This window comes from Protopterus annectens, chromosome 16.part0 (genome assembly GCF_019279795.1).
Source record: "Protopterus annectens isolate FY-2018-M chromosome 16.part0, PAN1.0, whole genome shotgun sequence".
NCBI lineage: Eukaryota > Metazoa > Chordata > Ceratodontiformes > Protopteridae > Protopterus > Protopterus annectens.
The window spans coordinates 235,299,613-235,323,229 of NC_056750.1; the positions used below are offsets into that span (position 1 = coordinate 235,299,613).

At 46.8% G+C, this 23,617-nt stretch overlaps 1 protein-coding gene across 1 annotated transcript in view; it reads left to right on the plus strand.

Moving 5' to 3' along the window:
• LOC122790578 (myb/SANT-like DNA-binding domain-containing protein 4) overlaps positions 1–18,496 on the plus strand; it is a 448,227-nt gene extending 429,731 nt beyond the window's left edge. Inside the window, exon 3 of the mRNA XM_044058104.1 lies at positions 18,270–18,496. Within this exon, the coding sequence (XP_043914039.1) occupies positions 18,270–18,496 (227 nt within the window). The remainder of the gene's footprint in view (positions 1–18,269) is intronic.
• Positions 18,497–23,617: the final 5,121 nt, after the last annotated feature.

The following is a 23,617-nucleotide window of genomic DNA, read 5'->3' on the forward strand; positions in this document are numbered from 1 at the left end:
TACCTCAAAGGAGCCAAAAACATAAGGCCTCCAAGGAGAATGCCAATACCTGCATGGGACCTCAGTTATGTCTTGGAGAAACTCGCCTTACCTCCTTTTGAGCCAGCTGCTACTGCGGATATAAAATTCTTATCTTGGAAAACAGCTCTGCTCCTAGCAATAACTTCTGCAAGACTAGTTTCAGAGCTACAGGCTCTCGTGGCTGTGGAACCATTTATCATTTTTTTTATCCAGTCAGGGTCTCTCTGAGAACAAACCCTACATTCATGCCTAAGGTAGTATCCAGTGTAGCCCTTAACCAAACTATTCATTTGCCAACTTTTATCCAAATCCACAGAACATGGGGGAGAAAATTCTGCATTCTTTGGACGTACACAGACAACTTAGATTCTACCTGGACAAAATTAAAGTTTTCAGAAAGACAGAACAATTATTAGTGGCATATGCCGCAGCATCACAAGGAAAGGCTATCTCCAAGCAGACTATTTCAAAGTGGATAGGTCATTGCATTCATTTCTGCTACTCGCAGCATGGCAAACCAGTGCCTAAGGGCATTAGGCCACATTCAACCAGAGCTGTAGCCACTTCTGCAGCCTTTCTCAGGGGAGTACCAACCAAGACATTTTAGAGGCTGCTACTTGGAGTTCAGCGCATACCTTTACAAAACATTACAATCTGCCTCTTTACTCTAAATCCAGGGCAGGCTTTGCCACTACAGTTCTGCAGGGCCTCATAGCCGCTCCTAATGCTGTTTAGCTCCAGCCCCCCAACCATAGCTTTGGGGCTCAACCCAAATGTAATGACTGCAACAGTGAAACACAAAGAACATAGTACAATTGTGTACACTTACCATAAATGTAGATGTTCAAGTGGATTCACTGTTGCAGTCCAGGTTACCTACCTGCCATCCCCCTTACTTTTGCTGGAACTTATCTTTACTTCTCTAATCTATACAACCTAGGTGGTGTATTTGCTTATAGATGAAGGTAAAGCTTATTTTGGTGCATGTATGTTTTATTTACATATTTTTAGCCTACCCTTTTGGGGGCACCTGACATCTGGGGCAAGAAAAACTGAAGAAAATGGCATCGGCTGCATCTTTTTTACCCCTGACGACCTGACGTCAGAGAAGAGGTGACAGCAACCGACGCAGGACCCAAGACCTTGGAATTCAGGCCGACTGAGGGCAACCTGCAAGCAGGATTACCTAAATGTAATGACTGCAACAGTGAATACACTTGAACATCTACATTTATGGTAAGTGTACACAACTGTACTTTCCTTGAGCCAGATTCGGGGGATGGGCACAACGGTGCCCAGCTTAGCTCATATTTTTCAGTACTTAACAGAAATGCTTCACAGGGACCTATCCTTCTCGTCAATTAAAATTCATGCCTCTGCCATTTTAACTGATTATAATACTGAGCCGCCCCTCTTCCCTCACCCTCTGCTAAAACAATTCCTTAGAGGGGCCAAACATTTGACCCCCCCCAGGGGAGCCCCTACGCCAGCCTAGGACCTTAACTTTGTATTGGAAAACCTCAATCTTTCTCCCTTTGAGCCAGCTACAACAGCAGAGTTGAAGTTTGTTTCTTGGGAAACCACATTCCTTCTAGCCATCACTTCAGCAAGAAGAGTGTCTGAATTACAGGCCCTCATGGCAGTGGAACCCTTCATTATCTTCCATGCAGACAGGCTTTCTCTCGGGACCAATCCTTCCTTTATGCCCAAGGGTGGTGTCTAGTGTGGCCCAAAATCAGTCCATTCACTTGCCTACTTACTTCCCTAATCCACAAAACAAAGGAGAACGAATACTGTACTCTCTGAGCGTGCACAGGACTTCAGATTTTATTTGGACAAGACTAAGCCTCTCAGAAAATCTGAACAACTGCTAGTTGGCTTTGCTGCATGGGCATAGGGAAAGGCCATTTCAAAACAAACCATTTCCAAATGGATAGCTCATTGCATTAATTTCTGCTACAAGCACCATAGAAAACCTACCGCACAGTGGTTAAGATCACATTCCACCAGGGCTGTATCTACCTCTGCAGCACTTAGAGGAGTCCCTACCAGGGACATCCTAGAAGCTGCTACCTGGAGCTCTGTACATTTCACCAAGCATTACCACATGCCTCTTTTTTTCTAAATCCAGAGCTGGTTTTGCCACTGCAGTCTTGCAGGGCTTAATAGCTGGCCCTAATGCTCTCTAATTTCCTCCTCCCTTCTGTAGCTTTGAGAATAAACCTAAATATGACTGCAACAGTGAAACACGAAGAACATAGTACAGTTGTGTACACTTACCATAAATGTAGATGTTCGAGTGTATTCACTGTTGCAGTCCTGGTTACCCTCCCTCCAGTCCTCTAAGTTCTGTTGGCTCTACCTTTCCTAATTGTTTGGTATATTTAAGTTTTCTGGTGTATTTGTTTTTTGATGGAGATGTGCCATAACATATAATTGCTTCCTATTGTGGTGGCAACTGACATCTGGGGGAAGAAAAACTGATTTAATGGCGTCTGCTGCATGCTTTATGCCCCTGACTACCTGATGTCATGGAAGAAGAGAGAGCATCCGACGCAGGAATACAAGACTCTGGTATTCAGGCCGGCTGAGGGCTACCTGCAGGCAGATAACCCAAATGTGATAACTGCAACAGTGAATACACTCTAACATCTACATTTATGGTAAGTGTATACAACTGTACTTTTGTCTCCCTCCAGAACAGGCAGCTGCAGATCTTCTGCTTCCAGCATCTCTTGGGAGGGGAAGTTTCTTTGTCACCCCCCCCCAATGATTGAGAAAGTCGTCCTAAAAATCCAGAAGGACAAACCAAAAATCTTTAGTGACTCCCTTCTGGCCAAGGCAACACTCGTTTCCCCTACTTCTCAATCTAGCCAAGGGCAGTCCCTACAAGTTACCCTACAAGGTGGACCTACTGACACAAGACAAATTAACTCTCCTTCACCCACACTTGCATATGGTTATCCCTGACTCTGTGGGTGATAAACGTTTGATCCCTTTCAGACACCACTACTCAGAGGACGTACTTTGAGTCCTGAGGGAGGCAAGGAAACCTACCACCAGAAAATCCTAACTAGCTAAATGGGAGGGATTTACAAAGTGATGTCTGGACAAGGTAAGGGACCCTTGCTCCGCGGATGCCCCCCTTATTCTCACTTGTGAGTGTCAGTTGATTAAAAGCGGACTTTTCTACTGTTTAGTGAGAGTACACCTCTCTGCTATATCAGCCTGCTTACCCCTTGCGTCCCCTTTGCTAGCCAGGTTCAACGTAAAGCTCTTCCTTAAAGGGATCTTACACCTGAGACCACCAAAAATCCCTCCACCCTGGGACCTTAACTATATCCTGGAAAAACTAACCCAACACCTTTTCAGATCAGCTGGGACTTCCTCCCTACATATGTGTACATGGAAAACTGTCCTTCTGGTGGCTATCGCTTCAGCCAGAAGGGTGTCAGAGTTGCGGGCCCTAATGGCCTGCCCTCCCTACACCATCTTTCACAAAGACAGTCACCTTGGGAACTAATCCCTCCTTTATGCCCAAGGTGATCAATGACTTGTCTCTAAACCAATCTATCCACCTACCCGCCTTCCTTCCCTCCCCCACTAATGAAGGGAAAAGGATACTGCACTCCTTGGATGTGCACAGGCAACTAAGATTCTACCTGGGCAAAACCAAAACCATTAGAAAATCTAAGCAGCTCTTTGTCTGCTTTCACCCAGAGCCCTTGGGCAAGGCAGTCTCCAAACAAACCATCGCATGCTGGAACTATTTGTCTCTATTACACCTACCATGGTAAACCCCCCAGTGGGAGTAAAGGCCCATTCCAGTAGGGCTGTGGCCCTCTCCAAGGCTTTCATAAAAGGTCTGGACATTGCATCCATTATAGAAGCATCCACATGGTCTACTATTCACACTTTAACCAAACATTACAAACTTGACCAAGTTTCCAGAGCACGGGCAGGATTCGCCAGGGCAGTCCTACAGAGCTTTGTAGAATCCTCTTCAGCGTCCACCACCCTCTCATCCATCTAAGCTGTGGTACTGTCCCACAACTAGAATACTGCAACATAGGAATAGAATGATGTAGTTGTGTAAAATCTTACCATAACCATAGATGGCCTTCTCTTCCAAGATGTCCTTTTCTTCCATGTTGCAGTATTCTTTCCCACCCACCATTACCCGCAATTCTTTCTCCTTTAGTCCCAGCTAAGTCCTGGACCTGTCTATGCTACTGAAGGACACCAAGGTCACACACCAGTCCCCACTGGTGTTGCTCCTGCTGGCCTTCCTTCTCTACCTGCTGGCCTTCAAGTTGTGAGGATTGTGCGTGCGACATGACATTTAAGGCCCCCGGTGTATGGCCTTACGGCTGAAGTTCCATGCATGCTGCAACAGCCAAGCTGAAGGTTTTGTATAGGAGCCGACTTCCGAGTCGCCTGAGGGCAGGAAATCCCACAACTAGAATACTGCAACATGGAACAGAAGGATATCTATGGTTATGGTAAGATTTTACCCAACTATTCTTTCTCAATAATTTTCCGAAAACTGCAGACTTAGAGGAACATACTAAATGTATGAGAAAAGTCTGGGCATTCAGCAAAATCTGGACCATTGAGTGGCTTTACTGTTTGTCAATTTCTTGATATTCATGTCTCAAACACAAGTCTGCTAGGATTGTCAACCCGCTCATAATCCTCTGATGTTACGTGATCCTATCTCGCCTACATTCTGTACTGATGGGTTCAGAGCCGATCCTTGGCTCCGACTCTGCACTCTATACTATAGAGCGAAGTCTCTAATTGGCTGAGCTATTCTACAGCCCAGGATGCACCACCACTACTCCCCCAGATCTCGTTTGCCGCTTGACAGCAATAGACGTGGTCTCGACTTGGCTGGGCTAAGTACTCTTTACTGACAAGTTTTCTGTCAGAATTTCTCTAATTTTTCACCCAAAAGCTGTTTTAACAGCTACTTATCACTTGTTGAGTGTTTTGTTTGTGGAAAAAGTTGTGCAAATTTCTTAGCGTTAGTCTCCTGCTTTAACTGTTGGGGGTACCCTTGCGCTCTACTTCGGGCCGCGTTCAGGCCTTGCTGTTAAAAAAAAATGTTGTAAAATTGTTGTATAATTTGTTTTGTGTGATATTTGTTTCAAGGTCCCGTTTTAGTTAGAGGGGCCTTGCCCTCGCGCTCTGTTAGAGCGTTGTTATAGTTCCCTTTGGTCGATCCTGCTTAAGTTGGAGGGATTTGGCTTGTGTGCTTAATTTTTGTCCCTAGTTGGTTTTTGGTTGCTTTCTAGTGATGTCGAAGGAACACAGACCTTCGGGTTTTAAAAAATGTACCAAGTGTGGGTACAAAATGTCGATAACGGATGATCACTCTCTGTGTGTTTATTGCTTAGGGCCTAAGCACCTTCAAGAGTCGTGTAGTGTATGCCACGCTTTTTCCTCCCTTGTCCTCCAAGAGAGGAAAAACAAATTGATGTTGAAAGGGATGATCTCCCCTTCCTTTGGGGAGGCTTTATCTTCTTCCCCCTCTCCCTCCAGGAAGAAGTCTTCGGCTCCGACCAGTCCGTCGGAGCCGACAGCAAAGAAATCAAGGCAGGCTTCTCCGTCGGCTCCACGGACTTCGGAGCCGAGGTCGGAACGGTCTGCCTCGGTGCCTCCAGCCTCGACTCCTCTGTCCTCGGAGCCGAGAGCTCGAGCATCGAGAGGTGGGTCACCTTCTTTGGCTCCAATGGTTTTGGAGCCGAGAAAGGTCGCACACTCAGACTCTTCTACCTCGGCGCCGAAGTCCCCGTCGGCTCAGAGGGAAATTGCTGTGCTGGTGGAATCTCCCTCGGCGCCGATAATACTTGAGACTATTCGGAGCCGGTCCCCCAGTCTTTCGGAACCGGCGGAGAAGTCAACTCGGGCCCGATCGGTATCTTCTCGGTCCTCGAGGATGTCCGATTCGGATATTGACAGGGTACTTCAAAGGCTGTTTCAGTCTCCAGTCTTTCAAAAGTTAGTATCGGCTCCAGCCCAGTCGGCTCCGGTGCCGATTGTCCACCCTGTTGTTTTGGTTCCTCCTCCAACAGCCTCGGCACCGTTGGAGTCGGTGCTGGTGGAGCCGGTGGAGGTTTTCGGGTCGGCTCCTACCCTTACTCCAACCCCGACCTTCGGGTCTGAGTTTGGTACACGTACCTCCTCTGTCGGCCCCGGGGGTGATGTTTCGGGTCCGATGCTTTCGGTTCCGAGCCTCCCTCTCGGTGCTTCAGCTGCGGGAGTGCCTTCTACTGTTGTGGCCTTGGGGGTCGGACCGTCCCAGGACTCTGGGGGTCCAGCCTTCAGGGCCATGAGGAGTGCTTTAGCCAAATCTTCCTTGGCTACCTCCACCATCTCTCCGGCACCTTCCCTTGGCATGGAGACTTGTTCCTTTGTTGTCCCCCTGTCTCAGGACAGCGGAGCCCTGGAGCCTGAGGTCACCCCATTTGGGGATTCCTCCCTTCCTGGGGTCCTTCCGAAGCTTCTTTGGAGGAACCTCCCAGGAAGAGACAGTGCAAGAGGAAGCACGTAGACTCGCCTGATGAGTCTCTCACCTCAGACACCGACCTCGATGATGCGGAGGGGTCCCCCAAGTCGTCCTCGGACGATGTCTCCTTTGTGGACATCTTAGAAATCCTCAAACAACGAGGCGACTGGCAATCCAAACCCCCTTCCGCTGAGGAGTCGGTATTCCTCAAGGCCTTCGGGGCTCAGCCTTCCGCCTCCTGGGTGTCTCCTGGATTTGATCTCTCGAAGGGCGTGGGAGCATCCGGATTCTGTGGAACCGGTGCCAGCTCGCCCGAATAAATTTTTGTCAGCCCCCCCAGAAAAGGAATTCTTATCCAAAGGTGTGGCCGTAGATGCCCTGGTGGTGGCATCTGCTACCCAGCAAGATGTGGCAGAGGCTTCAACGTCCGTCCACCCTCCTAATAAAGAGTCCAGGAGTATGGATCGGTACAGGAAGCGCACCCTTACTTCAGCGGCCTTTACTTTAAGGTCTCTGAATTACCTTACGCACTTCACCAGACTTCAGAGGGATCTGGTCAAGGAGCTGTCAGATACCCTCTCTGGTAACCTACCTGAGCAGTTGACCCAGACGGTTAGCTCTCAGTTGGCTACTCTGTCATCAATATCGAACTCGTCCATGAGGCTCATATCATATGCGGCCGAAGGGGCTAGTAGAGCGGCGGGTACAGGTGTTGCTCTACGGAGACAAGCCGGGCTCCGCCTGTGTCATTTTGCGGAGGCCTTTAAGTCTTCCTTTGCCAACGCTCCCTTTGATGGGTTCTCATTGTTTGGACCCAAGGTAAAGGACACCTTGACCCGCTGTGAACAAGAGGGTAAGACTTTCACTGCCGTAGGGGCACAGTTTTCCACTCCCTTCCGGCCTTATCCCAAGGCTAGAAGAGGGGCGAAAATGTGGTTCCGCAAATCTCAGAAGACTTACCCCTCACAGCAGGATGATCCCCCTTCTAGAGGCAGAGGAGGGGGAAATTTTTCAGGAAGACGCCGTCCCAGAGGCGGCAGGGGCCCCCGCAACACTGGAGACCGTGAGTCCTTTCGTGGCTCCTCAACCTTCCAGCATCCCTGAAGGATTGCCCGACTGCGCCGCTCCGGAGCCAGTCGGGGGTCGTTTTTCGAGGCACCTAAAGGCCTGGGAGAATATCTCTCAGGACCGATGGGTGCTCCGAATCATTGCTGGAGGTTACAACATCCCCTTTTCGCAGACCCCCCACCATCCCGGAAAATCCCGGACCCACCACCCAGTCAACGGGATCTCGCAGCCTTCGAAATTTCAAAGCTGCTTCAAAAAGGAGTCATCCAACCGGTCCCCGAAGACCAGACCGGATTAGGGACTTACTCAAGATTCTTTTTGATGCCAAAAAAGACCGGGGACATGAGGCCCATCTTGGATCTCAGCAAGCTCAACCGTTCTGTCAAGAAGTCCAAGTTCCGGATGGTCACTTTACAATCCATTCTCCCGCTGCTGGAGAAAGGTGTTTGGATGTGCTCCATAGATCTCAAGGACGCCTATTATCACATCCTGATAGATCAGGCGTCCAGGAGACACTTGCGCTTCAGCCTTGGAGACAGTCATTTCCAGTTCCCTGCACTGCCCTTTGGTCTCACCACAGCCCCCAGGGTGTTCACCAAATGTTTGGCAGTGGTGACTGCTCACCTGAGAAGTCTAGGATTCCAGGTGTTTCCATATCTAGACGACTGGCTCCTAACTGCCAGCTCCAGCTGTCTACACTTACAAAACCTAGCAGCCACTATTTCTCTAGGCGACTCCCTAGGAATCACCTTCAATTGGGCAAAGTCCGTGTTGCTGCCATCTCAGCGCATACGGTTTATCGGAGTAGAGATAGACTCAAAGCAAATGCGGGTCTATCTTCCTACAGAGAGGATAGAAACATTGCAATCTCAAGTCCGAGCATTGCTCTTCAAACGCCGAGCCCCAGCAAGGATGGTCCTACAACTGTTGGGTTCCATGTCGGCTACCGTTCTCCTAGTTCCCTTAGCAAGATTGCACATGAGGATTCTCCAGTGGCTCCTGTCAGTCCAGTGGTCGTATCAGGATGTCCCTCTGTCACCTCATTATGATCACGGAGACGTGCAAACAGGTCTTCCGTTGGTGGCTTCTTTCCTCCAACCTGGATCAGGGGCGACCCTTCGTTCCTCCACCTCCAGTGGCCACTTTGACTACGGACACCTCCCAGACGGGGTGGGGGGGGGCATTACCTGGGCAGGTCAGTCCAAGGCAAGTGGCACCCCGACGAGAGTTCCCTACACATCAACATACTGGAAATGAGGGCGGTGCTTCTATCGCTACAAGCACTACACAGTTACCTCCCCCAGGGCATGATTGCCGTTCAGTCCGACAACATGTCAGTGATCTGGTACCTGAACAAGCAGGGAGGGACCAGGTCCTACCCCCTTTGCAGAGAGGCCATGAAAGTATGGGATTGGGCTATTGCAACCAACCGTTTCTTGGTAGCAGCACACATTCCGGGGAGATCCAGTGTGAGAGCCGACAGACTGAGCAGAACTCTTCTCTCCCCGCACGAGTGGTCTCTGAACGACAGAGTGGCAACTCAGATCTTCAGAAGATGGGGAACTCCTTGTTGCGACCTCTTTGCAACTCCTCTCAACACGAAATGTCTACAGTTCTTCTCTCACCCCAGTTCCGGGGGGGTTTCCCAAGGATGCCCTAGTCCAACCTTGGCCCACCGGCCTACTGTACGCCTTTCCACCGGATGTCCTTCAAGGATGCATCTGCAGTCCTTACAAATGGGTTGTCCTGTCGTCAGGCAGCCCTTCGGTCGTCCGGATTCCAAAGTCTGGGTCTGGCCTCGGCTGGTGTCGCACTTCACCCGACGTCATAGCTGCAGTTCTTCGGGTATAAAGGCATCAGCCGACGCCATTTTCCTCAGTCTTTCTTGCCGCGTGGTGCCCGAAGCAGAAGCTGTTCGCAAGTGCCGGTCGATCAGAACCAGAGATTACTACTACAAGTACCGAAGACTTCTAAAAAGCTAAGTACCCCGTTGGGGACTCTTTCTTGCCTCAGCCGATGTCAGAAAAAGTGAATAACTGTTTAAATTGTGGGAAACAAATACCTCATAAAGATTTCCACTCTTACTGCCTACCTTGCTTAGGCCCAGACCACGACGTAGCAGCTTGTCTAGCCTGTGCTTCCTTCAACCGACGAACGCTTAGACGTCGGTCTGAATTTGCTGAAGAGTTTTTCGGCTCTGCTTTTGCTTACATTTTGCCGTCGGATACTCCGACTACGCAAATTTCTAAAAAACGCAAGGAAAAGGACCAACACTCGCGCTCCGTGGTTTCGGCCGAAACCGCGGTTAAGCCAACCGCGAGTGTCTCGGTTTCGGCTGAAACAGAGTCCACGGTTCTTCCTTCGGCCGAAAGCTTGCCACTTACCGAGGCCTCATCCAGCTTGGCTGAATCTGCTACTGAAATCCCACCTGCTCCTGCAGGTTCACAGGATTTATCAGATACTATCCCTTTGGATATTTCTACCCCTGCACGTGGAGCTGCTAGGCCTCCTGCATCCATGTCGATTAAGGCCTTTGCCAGGGCTAAAGCAGCAAAAACTACCAAAACTGTGCCTGCTAAGACCCCTCTCACAGGCCCAGTTCTAGTTCACAAATGCTTAGTCTAGCAGAGGATCTCATTTCTTTGATCCGGGATCCCAACCACATCCAGACAGGGCCTCTCACCCACCTCCAGAGGAGAGGACTAGTATAGAGCCCCGAGCCAATCTCTTCAGATAGCTCCTCTGATGAATCAGAGAATTCAGACCCTCCAGAGGCCCTTTTTCTCCTTATGAGGACTCTGATGCAGAAGAGTCCATTCCTTCTGCCTCTCCGCCTGAGGAATTTTCTTTGGGGAAACCTTGCATGCTATGAGGGAACAATTTCAATGGCAGGGCCAGGATTTTTCAGACTCTAGGAAAAGGCTTAGAACCTTTTGCATTTGCCACAGCATAGGCCTTTAGCCATTCCTCCAGTACTTACTGTTGTGGATGATGCTTTTAATGATGCTTGTACTGCTCCTGATTCTCTTCCTCCGGCCCCTGCTAAGCCCGATAGGTACTACAGGGTTCGGACACACATTATCATTTGTATAAGGCCCTTTGCAGATCCGAAACTATCTCCCAGGGACCCAAGGCTGTAGCAGCTACCTCTACCAAAAACCCTCCCTCTGAAAGGGAATCTAGGGCCTTAGAGAGATGGGGTAAAAAGGTTTACACTTCTGCTACTCTTTCAGCTAGGGCCTTGAACTGTCAATTCCACATGATTCAGTATCAGGAATTTGTTAGACCAGTTAACTAAAAAACTATCCTCGGATGAACCATTAGACAAAAAAATCTGTACAGGAAATGGTACATAACATCCAGCAGGTCAGTAATCATTCCTTAAAATGCGGCTATGATGCACTGGAGGCTTCCTTTAGATCAGCCATGACTGGCACAGTGATCAGAAGACATGCATGGTTAAAAGAACAGTCCTTACCAGACCATGTTAAATCAAAGCTCCTAGATGCTCCCATGGATAAGCTCAATTTGTTTGGCTCCCCTGCACAGCAGGTGCTGAAGAAGGTGGAAGAGAAAGCAAAATCTGTCCAGACAGTCAAGGATTTCTTGCAGGTCCAGCCTCCAAGGTTTAGCAGGAACTGGCCTTCCAAGAATTGGTCCTTTCCAGACACCTCCAGAGCTCCGAGAGGCAGGAATAGACGCTCAAGAGGCAGGGGTCAATCCAGAGGTGCCTACAGGGGACGTCAGTGGCAGGCTAACAACCAGCGAGGTACAGCCACAGATCCAGCCACCACCACCACCACTTCCACAGGACAATCACAGTGACTTGGCTCTGGCACCGCCTACCAGGGAACAACTAGAGGCACTCTTAGGCGGGAAGCTAGCCTTATTTTCAGTAAACTGGCATTACATCACAGGAGACAAATGGATTTTACAAACAATAGACCAAGGTTACAGGTTTCACTTCCATACTCTACCAAGGAAGAGAGGAATGCCAAACCTACCTCCAAATCAGAAGACAGAAGCTGTAGAACAAATAACTCACTTACTAAGGATGAGAGCTGTAGAAAGGGTACCATCTATGGAACAAGGGCAAGGATTTTACTCCAGACTTTTCCTGGTACCAAGAAAAGAAAACCAATGGAGGCCTATTCTCGACCTGTCCGCTTTAAACACATACCTCATTGTTCCAAAATTCAAAATGCTGACCCTACAGCAGCTTCTTCCCATGCTGGGCAAGGAGTCTTGGCTGGTAACTCTAGATCTCAAGGAGGCATACCTGCACGTCCCCATATGACCAAATTGCAGAAGATACCTCAGATTTCTTGCAGGATCAGAGCATTATCAATTCTCAGCATTGCCCTTTGGCTTATCTACTGCGCCCAGAGTGTTCACGAAATGCCTGGCATCAGTAATTGCTCATTGCAGGCTTCAGGGAATTCAAATTTACCCATACCTGGACGACTGCCTGTTATAAGCGGACAACAAAAACAAATTAACAAAAGATTTGCAAAGGGTCATTCACCTACTACAAGCCCTGGGATACACAGTCAATATAAAAAAGTCAAGGCTGATACCATCCCAAAGGATAACCTTCTTGGGTGCAGATCTGGACACATCAAAATAAATGGCATTCCTGACAGTAGAAAAACAGGAGCAACTCCCTTTCTACTTCATGGCATTAACAAAACAGAACCAGCTAACAGCAAGAAAAGTCCTGCAAGCTCTCGGTTACATGGCATCCTGCATAATATTGATTCCACATGCCAGACTACGTATGAGAAAGTTACAGTGGTACCTAAGGAAGTTATGGTCTCAGCACAAGCACAGCCTAGAAACCCAAATTCCAATAATTCCATGCCTGAAGCAAGAATTCCAATGGTGGGCTTAGGCCTGTCAAACAAACAAGGGATTGCCCTTCCACAGCACTCAACCAAGCCAGACCATCACAACAGACGCTTCAGACCTCGGTTGGGGGGCACACATGCTGGACAAGTGCATACAAGGCTTATGGACTCAAGACCAGCTGCACCTACACATAAATCAAAAGGAAATGCTGGCAGTAAAACTGGCAATTAAGGCATTCAGACCATTTCTTCAACAGGGTCAACTGCTGATAAGGACGGACAACACCACAGTTAGGTGGTAGATCAACAAACAGGGAGGCACACATTCATACCCTCTATGCCGGATGGCAATGGACCTCTGGAATGTGGCACTGAGCTTCAACATTCAGTTACAAGCAATTTTTGTGCCAGGAAAAGAAAATATACTAGCAGACATCCTAAGCAGAACTGCCACGGATGCCCACGAATGGATGCTGCATCCGGACATCTTCAAAACCATTACAAGGAAATGGGGACTACCAGAAATAGTCTTATTTGCATCCCCACACAATCACCAACTGAAAAAATTCTGCACAAGGACGTACCACCCACTTGCTTGGAAAGTGGACTCCCTATCTTTCAGTTGGAAAAACCTGACAGCATATGCATTCCCACCTCTTCCTTTGATGCACAAGGTGCTATTGAAGATCAAAGAAGACCGTCCAAGGATCATCCTGATAGCTCCAGACTGGCCAAGGCAACATTGGTACCCATTACTGAGGAGTATGTCTCGGGAACAAATATGGCCTCTGCCCCTAGTTCCCTTGCTGTTAAAAAAATGAATATGCAGACACCTTGTAATGCAAGCCCTTCTTAAAAACCACACTGTACATAAACAGCCCACGAACGTTGCAAGCCAACACCAGTAAAAAGCGAACTTTCACAGTTTCCGTGTTTGTGGTTCTTCCCTTGCTGTTAACACAGAACAACTTCAAAACCCTGCAGCTGGCTGCCTGGAACATTGCATAAGACCAAATAACCCAGATTTATCTCAAAGGGTTAAAGACATTATCTTGGAGGCTCGCAGACCCTCAACAAAAAAAAATTATTCAGCAAAATGGAAAAGATATCTCATTTGGAGTACAGCAAAAGGAGAGAATGTGTCACTGGTAAACATAGCTAACATCCTGGAATACTTGGCAGAGCTCTTCCACAACGGCCTGTCCTATTCTTCCATTAAGATTCATGCATCAGCCCTTTCAGCAGAATACAACTTGGATCCTCCAGTCTTCTCACATCCTCTGCTCAGGCAGTTTCTGAGAGGAATTAAAAATGTAAAACCACCTAGGAAGCCACCATTGCCAGCATGGGACTTGAACTTTGTGCTAGAAAAGTTGACACTACCTCCTTTCGAAACAGCAGCAACAGCAGAATTACAATACTTATCATGGAAAACTGCTTTCCTGCTTGCAATCACTTCAGCAAGAAGGGTATCTGAGCTACAGGCATTAATGGCAGTACAGCCCTTCCTGATCTTCCATCAAGACAGAGTGTCCATGAGAACTAATCCTACTTTTATGCCAAAGGTGGTCTCCAGGGTATCTTTAAATCAAGCTATCCACCTACCTACATTCTTCCCCAACCCACAGAACAGGGGAGAAAGACTGTTGCATACCTTGGATGTACATAGACAATTACGTTACTACCTGGACAGGACCAAGAGCAACAGAAAAACTGACCAGCTACTGGTAGCATATTCAACAAGAATGGAAGGAAAAGCAATTTCAAAACAGATAATCTCTAAGTGGATAGGAAATTGCATTAGATTTTGTTACTCCTACCATGGGAAGAAAACTCCAGAAAACACCAGGCCTCACTCTACAAGGGCTACAGCGACTACCACAGCTTTTTTACGAGGAGTGGCTACCAAAGACATTTTAGAGGCTGCTACTTAGAGCTCCATGCATACATTTGCCAAGCATTATAATTTACCTTTATTCTCCAGATCCCGAGCAGGTTTTGCCACTGCTGTTTTGCAAGTGATCCTAACTACACCATAATCTTATTTCTCCTCCTCCCCCAGTTTGGCTATGGTATTCTACCCATTTGTAAGGACTGCAGATGCATCCTTGAAGGACATAGTACAGTTTTGTACCTACCATAAATGTAGATGTCCGATAGGCATGCATCTGCAGTCAGGATTACCCACCCTCCTTCCCCTCTGTGGTACTCCTAGGGTATTTGCCCATCTTGTAGCTAGCTGGGGGAATCTATTATGGTGTATTTGTTTGTATATATGTACATACATGCTTATTTTTTGTTTGCTCTCTACTATTTGGAACCATTTGCATTTATCCAAATTTAGCCTTCCTAGAGGGCACCTGGCATCTGGGGCAAGAAACACTGAGGAAAATGGCGTCGGCTGATGCCTTTATACCCGAAGAACTGCAGCTATGACGTCGGGTGAAGTGCGACACCAGCCGAGGCCAGACCCAGACTTTGTAATCCGGACGACCGAAGGGCTGCCTGACGACAGGACAACCCATTTGTAAGGACTGCAGATGCATGCCTATCGGACATCTACATTTATGGTAGGTACAAAACTGTACTTTCCCCTTCTTCCCAAGGTGATCCAGAAGGCGATTCACTTGCAGTGCAAGATGATTTTAGTTGCCCCGTACTGGCCTCGTCAAGTCTGGCTGCCATTTCTTCGGAAATGCGCGCTGGACGGTCCATGGTTCTTGGACCAGGTTCCAGATCTCTTGATCCACCAGTCGGGACAGCTTCATCAGTCCCTTCACTCATTGAGGTTAACAGCTTGGCTCCTCCACTTCCGACCATAGTCAGGAACCAGGTTTTGGACTCTGAAGTCATACATATCTTGTCCTCGGCCCACAAGAATTCCACTAAAAAAATGTATAACAGCAAATGGAAGAGATTCGCCATTTGTGCCCAACTCCGGGGATTGGATCCCATTACTGCCCCGGTGTCTGAAGTTTTAAAATTCTTAGCTTCCTTATTCAATCAAGGTTCTTCGGTCTCTACCATCAAAGTTCAATTAGCAACTATTTCTAATTTTCATGAAAGTATTAGACCCACCTTTGATGAGCAATAAGTTGTGTAAAGCCTTCATGAAAGGTGCTGGGCTACTACGACCTCCGATTTCTCATCCAGCTCCACCATGGGATCTTAATTTCGTATTAGGTGGCTTTGACCTCTTCCCCCTTCGAACCGGCAGCAACTTGTGACTTGAAATTTCTTTCTTGGAAGACTGCCTTTTTGGTGGCAATTACATCAGCCAGAAGAGTTTCAGAACTTCAAGCCCTATGTGTCAAACCGCCGTACCTGGTTTTTCATAAGGATAGAGTATCCCTCAGGCCTAATCCATCCTTTGTTCCCGAAGTTTGTTCTAGTTTTTGTCTTCAACAGTCATTGGAACTCCCAGTTTTCTTCCCAAACTACTCAGAGCGGAATACATCTTCCATTCATTGGATGTTCACAGGCAGTTGCGTTTCTACTTAGGACGCACCAAACACGGAAAACAGATCAGTTGTTTGTGTCCTTTTCGGACAATAAATTGGGCAAAGCCGTCACGAAGGTCACCATTGCCAAGTGGATCAGAGACTGTATCAGTCGAGCTTACAACCACTGTGAAAGCTCATTCTACAAGGGCTATGGCTACTTCGACAGCCTTTCATTCCAAGCTTGCCATTAGTGACATTTGTGCTGCGGCTACCTGGTCTTCTCCTCACACCTTCATTTCTCATTACAAATTGGATGTGGCATCTCGGGGGCGAGCTTCCTTCGGTTCCACAGTTCTCAGCAGTGTTTTCCAGTGAGCCACCCAGGAATCAGGTGCTAGGGACGCTGTCCCATCAGTACAGAATGTAGGCGACATAGGATCACATAACATCTTTTAGTTATGTACTTACCATAACTTTAGATGTTTGGGATCCATCTCGCCTACATTCCTAATACCCACCCTCCTTACCCCTGCCTTGGAGATCAGAAGAGACCGGACGGTTCGGTTTAGCCGTTTCATCTTGAAACACCTGGCAATGTTATTTCAACTGTCTATGACTGTGTGCATGTGTGCGGACAAACAAGATCTTGGGGAGTAGTGGTGGTGCATCCTGGGATGTAGAATAGCTCAGCCAATTAGAGACTTCGCTCTATAGTATAGCGTGCCGAGTCGGAGCCGAGGATCGGCTCCGAACCCATCAGTACAGAATGTAGGCGAGATGGATCCCAAACATCTAAAGTTATGGTAAGTACATAACTAAAAGTTTTATTACTTGGTTATTTCAGGATTGTTAGGCTTTTCTCTCATTATACAGGCAAGAAAATTCTGAAGAAAGCTTAACTGTGCCTACTGATTTCCCTTCTTGGGAGTAACCAGTCTGTACACAGCTCTCAACTGTCCAGATTTTCGTAGCACGTCCAAATTTTTTGCCTCATTTCTAGTCTGCTCTTCATAAAATTGTGATTTTTCTGGCAAATCTTTGAGGATTGAAACTACTAAATAATGATAGGCATTTGAGTTTGAGTTCATATCCTTCAAAAAATGCATACTAACACTAAACCTCTTATTCTAGCAACTTTATAAGAACAATATTTAACGTTTGTCCCAACATTTGTGCTGCTGTTCCCAGATTATTTTTCTTTGTCCTGATTTCTTGTGCTATGAGGTTGAGAGGTATGAATCTTCAGTCATTGTAAAAGAGTGGGTGTTGGAAGGTCCGGAGCCTTTTAAAGCTGGACAGTTATTTTCTAGGCAAGAAACAGCCCATGTAGCCCAAGTACTACTGCGGCTGTGAGGGATTTGAATATCTGCTATTATAGGTAAGTGCTACTTGCGCATTTGTACTTTCCTGTTAAACTGGAAATCAGAAGGAGTGGATTGGTATTTTCTTCATGCATAAGTGAGGGTGTTGGCATAATGGTTAAAGTGTTTACCTCACAGGCAAAGAAGTACAGGGTTTGATTCTCACTAAATGGCTAGGCTTAAAATGGTCCAAAAAGGCAGCTAGCCTTGTGTTTATAAGCCTATTGCAAGACAGAAGTGACCCCTTTTGAAGCTTGTCAGGGTTGTGTGATTAACTCACTGTAAGTGTAGCTGTAGGTGCATGAGTAGAGGGCTCATTGCTGTAGCTCAGGTTCCCTGGATTTTTCAGCTAATGTCCCTGAAAGATCCATAAACTTGGAGGCCATAAGTCCATTGTGAAATCTGCATAATTTTATGTAGCTTTATTTTTTTTAACCCATTGTACAGGTATATAGGAACCAATTGACAGTATTATAAAAGTAGTTTGGATGAAGAATCCACCAACCAAAGGTTGTGTGGGGGGAACCTGGTTTTCAGTGTGCGAAGGCCTTTTTGGACTTTACATACTGTGCATGAGGAACAGGAAGTGCTACTAGTCAGGGCACCCTGCCTAGTCACTTTTTCACAGGGAGAAAAATGGGTAATGATGGGAGTACCCCCATTGTAAGGCATACATCATACTGACATTTGGGGTGGAGGAAGCTGGCACAAGGCACATCCACAAAAACACTGGTAGTCAGAACAGCAGGATTGAAGTCGGCCTTACGCTATTGCTAATTGATAAGATATTGGACTGTAGCAGGGATTCCTGTACACTGACATAGCTGTTCTGTTATGGTAAGGTACTGTCATAACTGTACTTGTTGATTTCTCTGTGTTGTCTTTAAAGCCTGGTGATGCAATGTGACAGAGATGGGATATAGTCTATGGTTTTATCATCTAAAAACAAAAGTTCCACATGGATAATTCTGCACATGGATAATTCTGCACTTCTCGTAACAGTCTGTTTCTTTTTAAGGTGTTGGGTGGAATCAGAAAACCTCTCCCTCCCAAAATGAGGGAGATGTACAAGATGCAGATACATATTCTAGCAAAATGGAAGAGGAGGAGGAAGAGGAGGAGGAAGAGGATGAAGAAGAGCTCGAGCTACGGTGGGAATGGGAAGAAAGTGATGGTTCTTGGAATGTTTACACTACAGAACTAAACAGAGAGATGACCCAAGCATATAGGTTAGCAGCATTTTAATGTCATTGTAATTACTGATTTGGATTACATCACCTTTGTTTTTGGTTTTATACACATGGCTGTGAACTAGTATGTAGCCCATTCCCACCTACATCAAGTGGGTCCTCCTTTTTATGTGTTATTGGTTTTATTGTAATGTTTGAGTTTTTTTTTGTTTGCTTTTTTTTTTTTTTTTATGGGGAGGTCAGAGAATCATTATTTCTCTGATCTCATGAGGCACTTGTTCTGCCTGGCAGTGATCTCTTCACAAGCACAGGCTTCTCTCCTAACCATTATCTCTTGCTCCACAGGAAATTGGCAGATCTTGTTGTGGCAATTAAAGCTACAATGATGTCCCCAAATAGCTTGAGCCGTAGGAAGGCAAATTCCTCTTGTAGTGCATGTAAGTGACTTTTGAGTCTTATTTTTTTTTTTTTTTTCCCCCACTGCTATTATTATTGAGCAGTTGTTAAGACAGTCTGAAGCTTCTGTAATGCTTTTTTTGTTTCATTTACCCTTTCTATCGGACCTTGTCCTCTCCTTGACTTCTGTCAATTTAATCTGTTCTGTGCCTATGTCCGTTCTTTACAATTGGCTTAGTGACAGTTATTTCATTAGGAAAGGATTCATCATTTTAGAGAGTTAATGACGGTCTTCAGGTGATAGACCTCTACTTCCACTTAAGATTAACAGGGCTTGTGTTTCCTCATTATTGTGGTAAATTTTGTAATTGTGAAGAATGTTGGTGTTTATACTTGTTGGGTTCTTTCTGCTGTTAGTACACTATCAGGGTTTTAAATAGTGCATAAAATGTGCGCACAAGATTCCTCCACTGGACCCTCGTGACCTGTGTGTTGTGTGCTGGGAGGAGTAGTACGGTTGGGCAGTGATTGATTCACTTGTTAAAAAAAAAAAAATCATTTCTTAAACCCTGTGAGGTAGAAGGTGCAAACTGATACTAAAAGGGCTGCTTCACTTAGAAATAGTAAATATGGAGACTAACCCCCCCCCCCCCCCCCCCCATAGGATCCAGCCAAATCATGAAATAAAAGAGCAGGAACGGAATAGTCTAGTTTCCCTATTTTGAAGAAACTGACTCTAAAGTTTCTAGGGTTGTTTTTCCTTTGCCCAGACCAGGACCTGCTGCTGCTACTGCTTCCTCTTCATTTCAGGAGCAGTCTGGAATGACTGAATTGGCACTGATGAGGGCAGGGCTGATGTTCTTTGTGTTTGACTGTTGCAGTCATCACATCTGTGTTATCTGCCTGCAGGTAGCCCTCAGCCGGCCTGAATATTAAAGTCTTTGATCCCTGCATCAGATGCTGTCTCTTCTTCCATGACGTCAGAGGTATAAAACATGCAGCTGACGCCATTACATCAGTCTTACTTACCGCACAGTGCCTGAAGCAGAAGTAGTTCGCAAGTGCTGGTCGGCAGACTCCTGAAATTTTCATTTTTCGAGTTTCAGAACCGAAGTTTTCAAAAAAGCTAAGTACCCCATTGTGGATCCTTTTTCTTGCTCTAAACCAATGTCAGTAAAAGTTAACAGTTGTATTACCTGTGGAAAGCAAATACCTCATAAAGATTTTCATTCGTACTGCATTCCTTGCTTAGGCCCGGACCACGACGTACCTCGCTGTTGGTTTTTTGCCTTATTCAGCCCCCAAACTATTGGTTGTCGGTTTATTTTTGCAGCAAATTATTTTGGTACTCAGTTTAACTGTCCAGAAATGACTTCGGTAAGCCACCCAACTACCGACATTCTGAAAAAACGTAAAGATAAAGACAGAGACAGACCACATAGGTCCAAAGCTGCCAATGCTTCCATTAAGCTAGTCGCCAGTTAGCTGTTACTCAGTGAGGTGCTTTCGCAGCCCCTGATACCCGCTACCTCAGATTCGCAGGCCTCTGCTGAGACCCATTCGGAGTCCAGTATGCCGTGAGATGCTTCTTCGACCATGGAACCTGCGGATGTCTCTGCCTTGGATGGGTCTGGAGCCGCTGTGCAGGCACCAGCTTCTTTGGGTGTATTCAGTCCTACTGACTTGCATTTCAAACAGACGCCATCTTCTTCAAGGCCTAAAACTCGACCCATGTCAAAAAAAAAAAAAAAAAAAAAAAAAAACACCGTCCAAACTGCATGGTCAGGCCCCTATGCCTAAAAAAACAAATGAGAAGAATGCTGAAGACCTTATTACCTTAATTAGGGGGAGGCGGCCTTCACCTTCTAAGAGACCTAGAACTGATTCTGAAATTTCTGTTTCTTCTGATTACCATGATATGCCCTTATCTACCTATGAGGATTCTGATGCTGAGGGCTCCATTCCCTCTGCTTCCCCTTCAGAAGATTTTTCTTTTGGTGAAACCTTGCACACTCTCTTAGGGAGCATTTCCGCTGGGAACGCCAGGATTACTCTGACTCCAAAAAGAGGCTTAAGGAATTCTTACTCCTCCCTCAACACAGGCCTTTAGCTATCCCTCCTGTCCTGGACATTGTAGATGATGCCTTCTTGGAATCTAGCCTGACCCCAGACACTTTACCTCCATCTCCCAGGAAACCTGACTGGTATTACAAAGTACCTGACTCTCACAAGTTCCTGTCAAAAATCCTACTGCGGACCCAGAGACCATTTCCCAAGGACCTAAAGACCTTAAGGCTACTACTGCCAAAAACATTACCCCCTCTGATAGAGATTTCAGGGCCTTGGACAGATGGGGAAAAAAAGTATACACTTCTGTTACTTTGGCCATTAGGGCCTTAAACTGACAGTTTCATATGTTAAAGTATCAGCAACATATTATGGGACTACTTAAACAAATAATGATGTTGATTCCTGACTGTGCTGAAAGTAAAGAATTACAGGATTTAATGTATTCTGCTGAACAAGTTGGTAAACATACTTTGCAATGTGGTTTTGACTCCTTAGAAGCTTCTTGCAGGGCTGCTGTCACTGGGTCTGTTCTTAGAAGGCATGCTTGGCTTAAGGAGCAAAATTTGCCAGATCATGTTAATGCTAAATTACTGGATGCTCCCTTAAACCAAGACTGCCTGTTTAGCAACAAAGCAGAAGTCCTTAAAAAGATGGAGGAAAAAGCTAAATCTATGCAAACTGTTAAAGATGTCCTGCAAGTACGTCCTCCCAGATTTAGTAGGCATTGGCCTTCTAAGAATTGGTCTTTTCCTGTCTCTTCCAGGCCTTCTCAGTCCAAACCCAGGAACAGCAGACCACCTAGGCTACAGTCTCAAGCTACTCACAGATCTAAGCAGTGGGGGCTCCCACTTCCAAAGCTGGAAGTAGTAAGACACCCCCCATGGAAAAATGTCACAATGACTTAACCTTAAACCTTCCAAGCCCTGCTCAACTGCCTGCTCCCTTAGGGGGAAAGATCGCCCAGCATGCAAAAAACTGGGAACTCATTACCCAGGACAAATGGGTTTTAAATATAGTTTTCCAAGGATACAGATTCCACTTCCACACCTTAGCAACCCCAAAAGGTTGGCCAGACCTACCCCCAAATCAGTGGGCAGAGGCTCAACAGCATGATGTCCTTCAAGAATGCAACTGCAGTCATAACATATGGGTTGTCCTGCCTCAGGCAGCCCTCGGTCGGCCGGATTCCAAAGTCTGGGTCTGACGTCGGCTGATGTCGCATTTCTCTCCGACGTCAGAGCGGCTGGAGTATATAAGCATCAGCCGACACCATCTTCTTCAGTCTTTCTTGCCGCGCGGTGCCCGAAGCAGAAGCAGTTCGCAAGTGCCGGTCGGTCAGCTCCTGTATTCTTCGAATCCGAAGTCATCAAAAAAGCTAAGTACCCCGTTGGGGACCTTTTCTTGCCTCAGCCGATGTCAGAAATGACTGAAAAAGTAAATAATTGTTTGTCTTGTGGTAAACCAATACCTCATAAGGATTTCCACTCTTACTGCCTTCCTTGCCTTGGCCCAGACCACGACGTCTCGGCCTGTGCCGCCTGTGCTCGCTTCAATAAGCGCACTCGGGTGCCGGGCGGAGTTCGCTGAAGACTTTTTCGGCGAAAAATACGATTATACAATGCCGTCGGAACTACTGACATCGCAGACTCCTAAGAAACGAAAAGACCGGGACTGACATCCTCAGCCCGCGTCTTCCTCCGACACCACACCAAAACCAACCGCGAGTGCCCCGGTTCCCTCTGAGGCGGTTATTTCACCGCTCCGAACCGAAGACACCGCGTTACCGATACCTCCGATACCGGAGACCATACCGACGCCAGTTATTGATTTTCCTCCGGATACTGAAACCGAGAAAATGCCCGAGACCATTGCTGTGGATAAGGTCACTCCTGCACGTGGAGCCGCTAGGCCTCGCATGTCCATGTCTATCAAGGCCTACACACGTGCTAAGGCAGCCAGCAAGACCAAGCACCTTACTGCTAAAGCCTTACCTCAGCCTACTCCAGAAACACAAATCATGACTATGGCCGCAGACTTAATTTCCATGATCAGAGGTTCCCAGGCCCATCCTGAGAGAGGATCCCAGCCTCCTCCTGATAAGAGGCCCAGGGTTGAACCCTCTGACCCTCTCCCTTCAGATGAAGATTCTGAGGACTCTGTTCACTCCGATAGCCAGGAAGAGCCCTTCCAGACCTATGAGGACTCAGATGCAGAGGACTCCATCCCCTCGGCCTCCCCTCCTGAGGATATTTCTTTTGGGGAAGTTCTGCATTCCATGAGGGAACATTTTAAGCGGCAAGGCCAGGAATATTCTGATTCCAGAAAGCGCCTTCGAACCTTCCTTAAAAAGCCCAAACACAGGCCCTTAGCTATACCTCCTGTGCTTGATGTTTTGGATGATCTATACTCTTGACTCCAGTGTTACCCCTGATACTCTTCCTCCTGCTCCTGCCAAGCCTGACAGATACTATAGGGTCCCAGAAACACATTATCATTTCTTTAGGGCCCATGCTGTTGATTTAGAAACAATTTCATAGGGACCGAAAGGGGTTTCAGCTACCACCTCCAAAAATCCTTTGCCTTCCAACAGGGAAGCTAGGTCATTAGAGAGATGGGGGAAGAAGGTTTACACCTCCACTACTTTATCTATGAGAGCTCTCAATTGTCTCTTTCATATGTTTCAATATCAGGATTACCTGTTAGATGATTT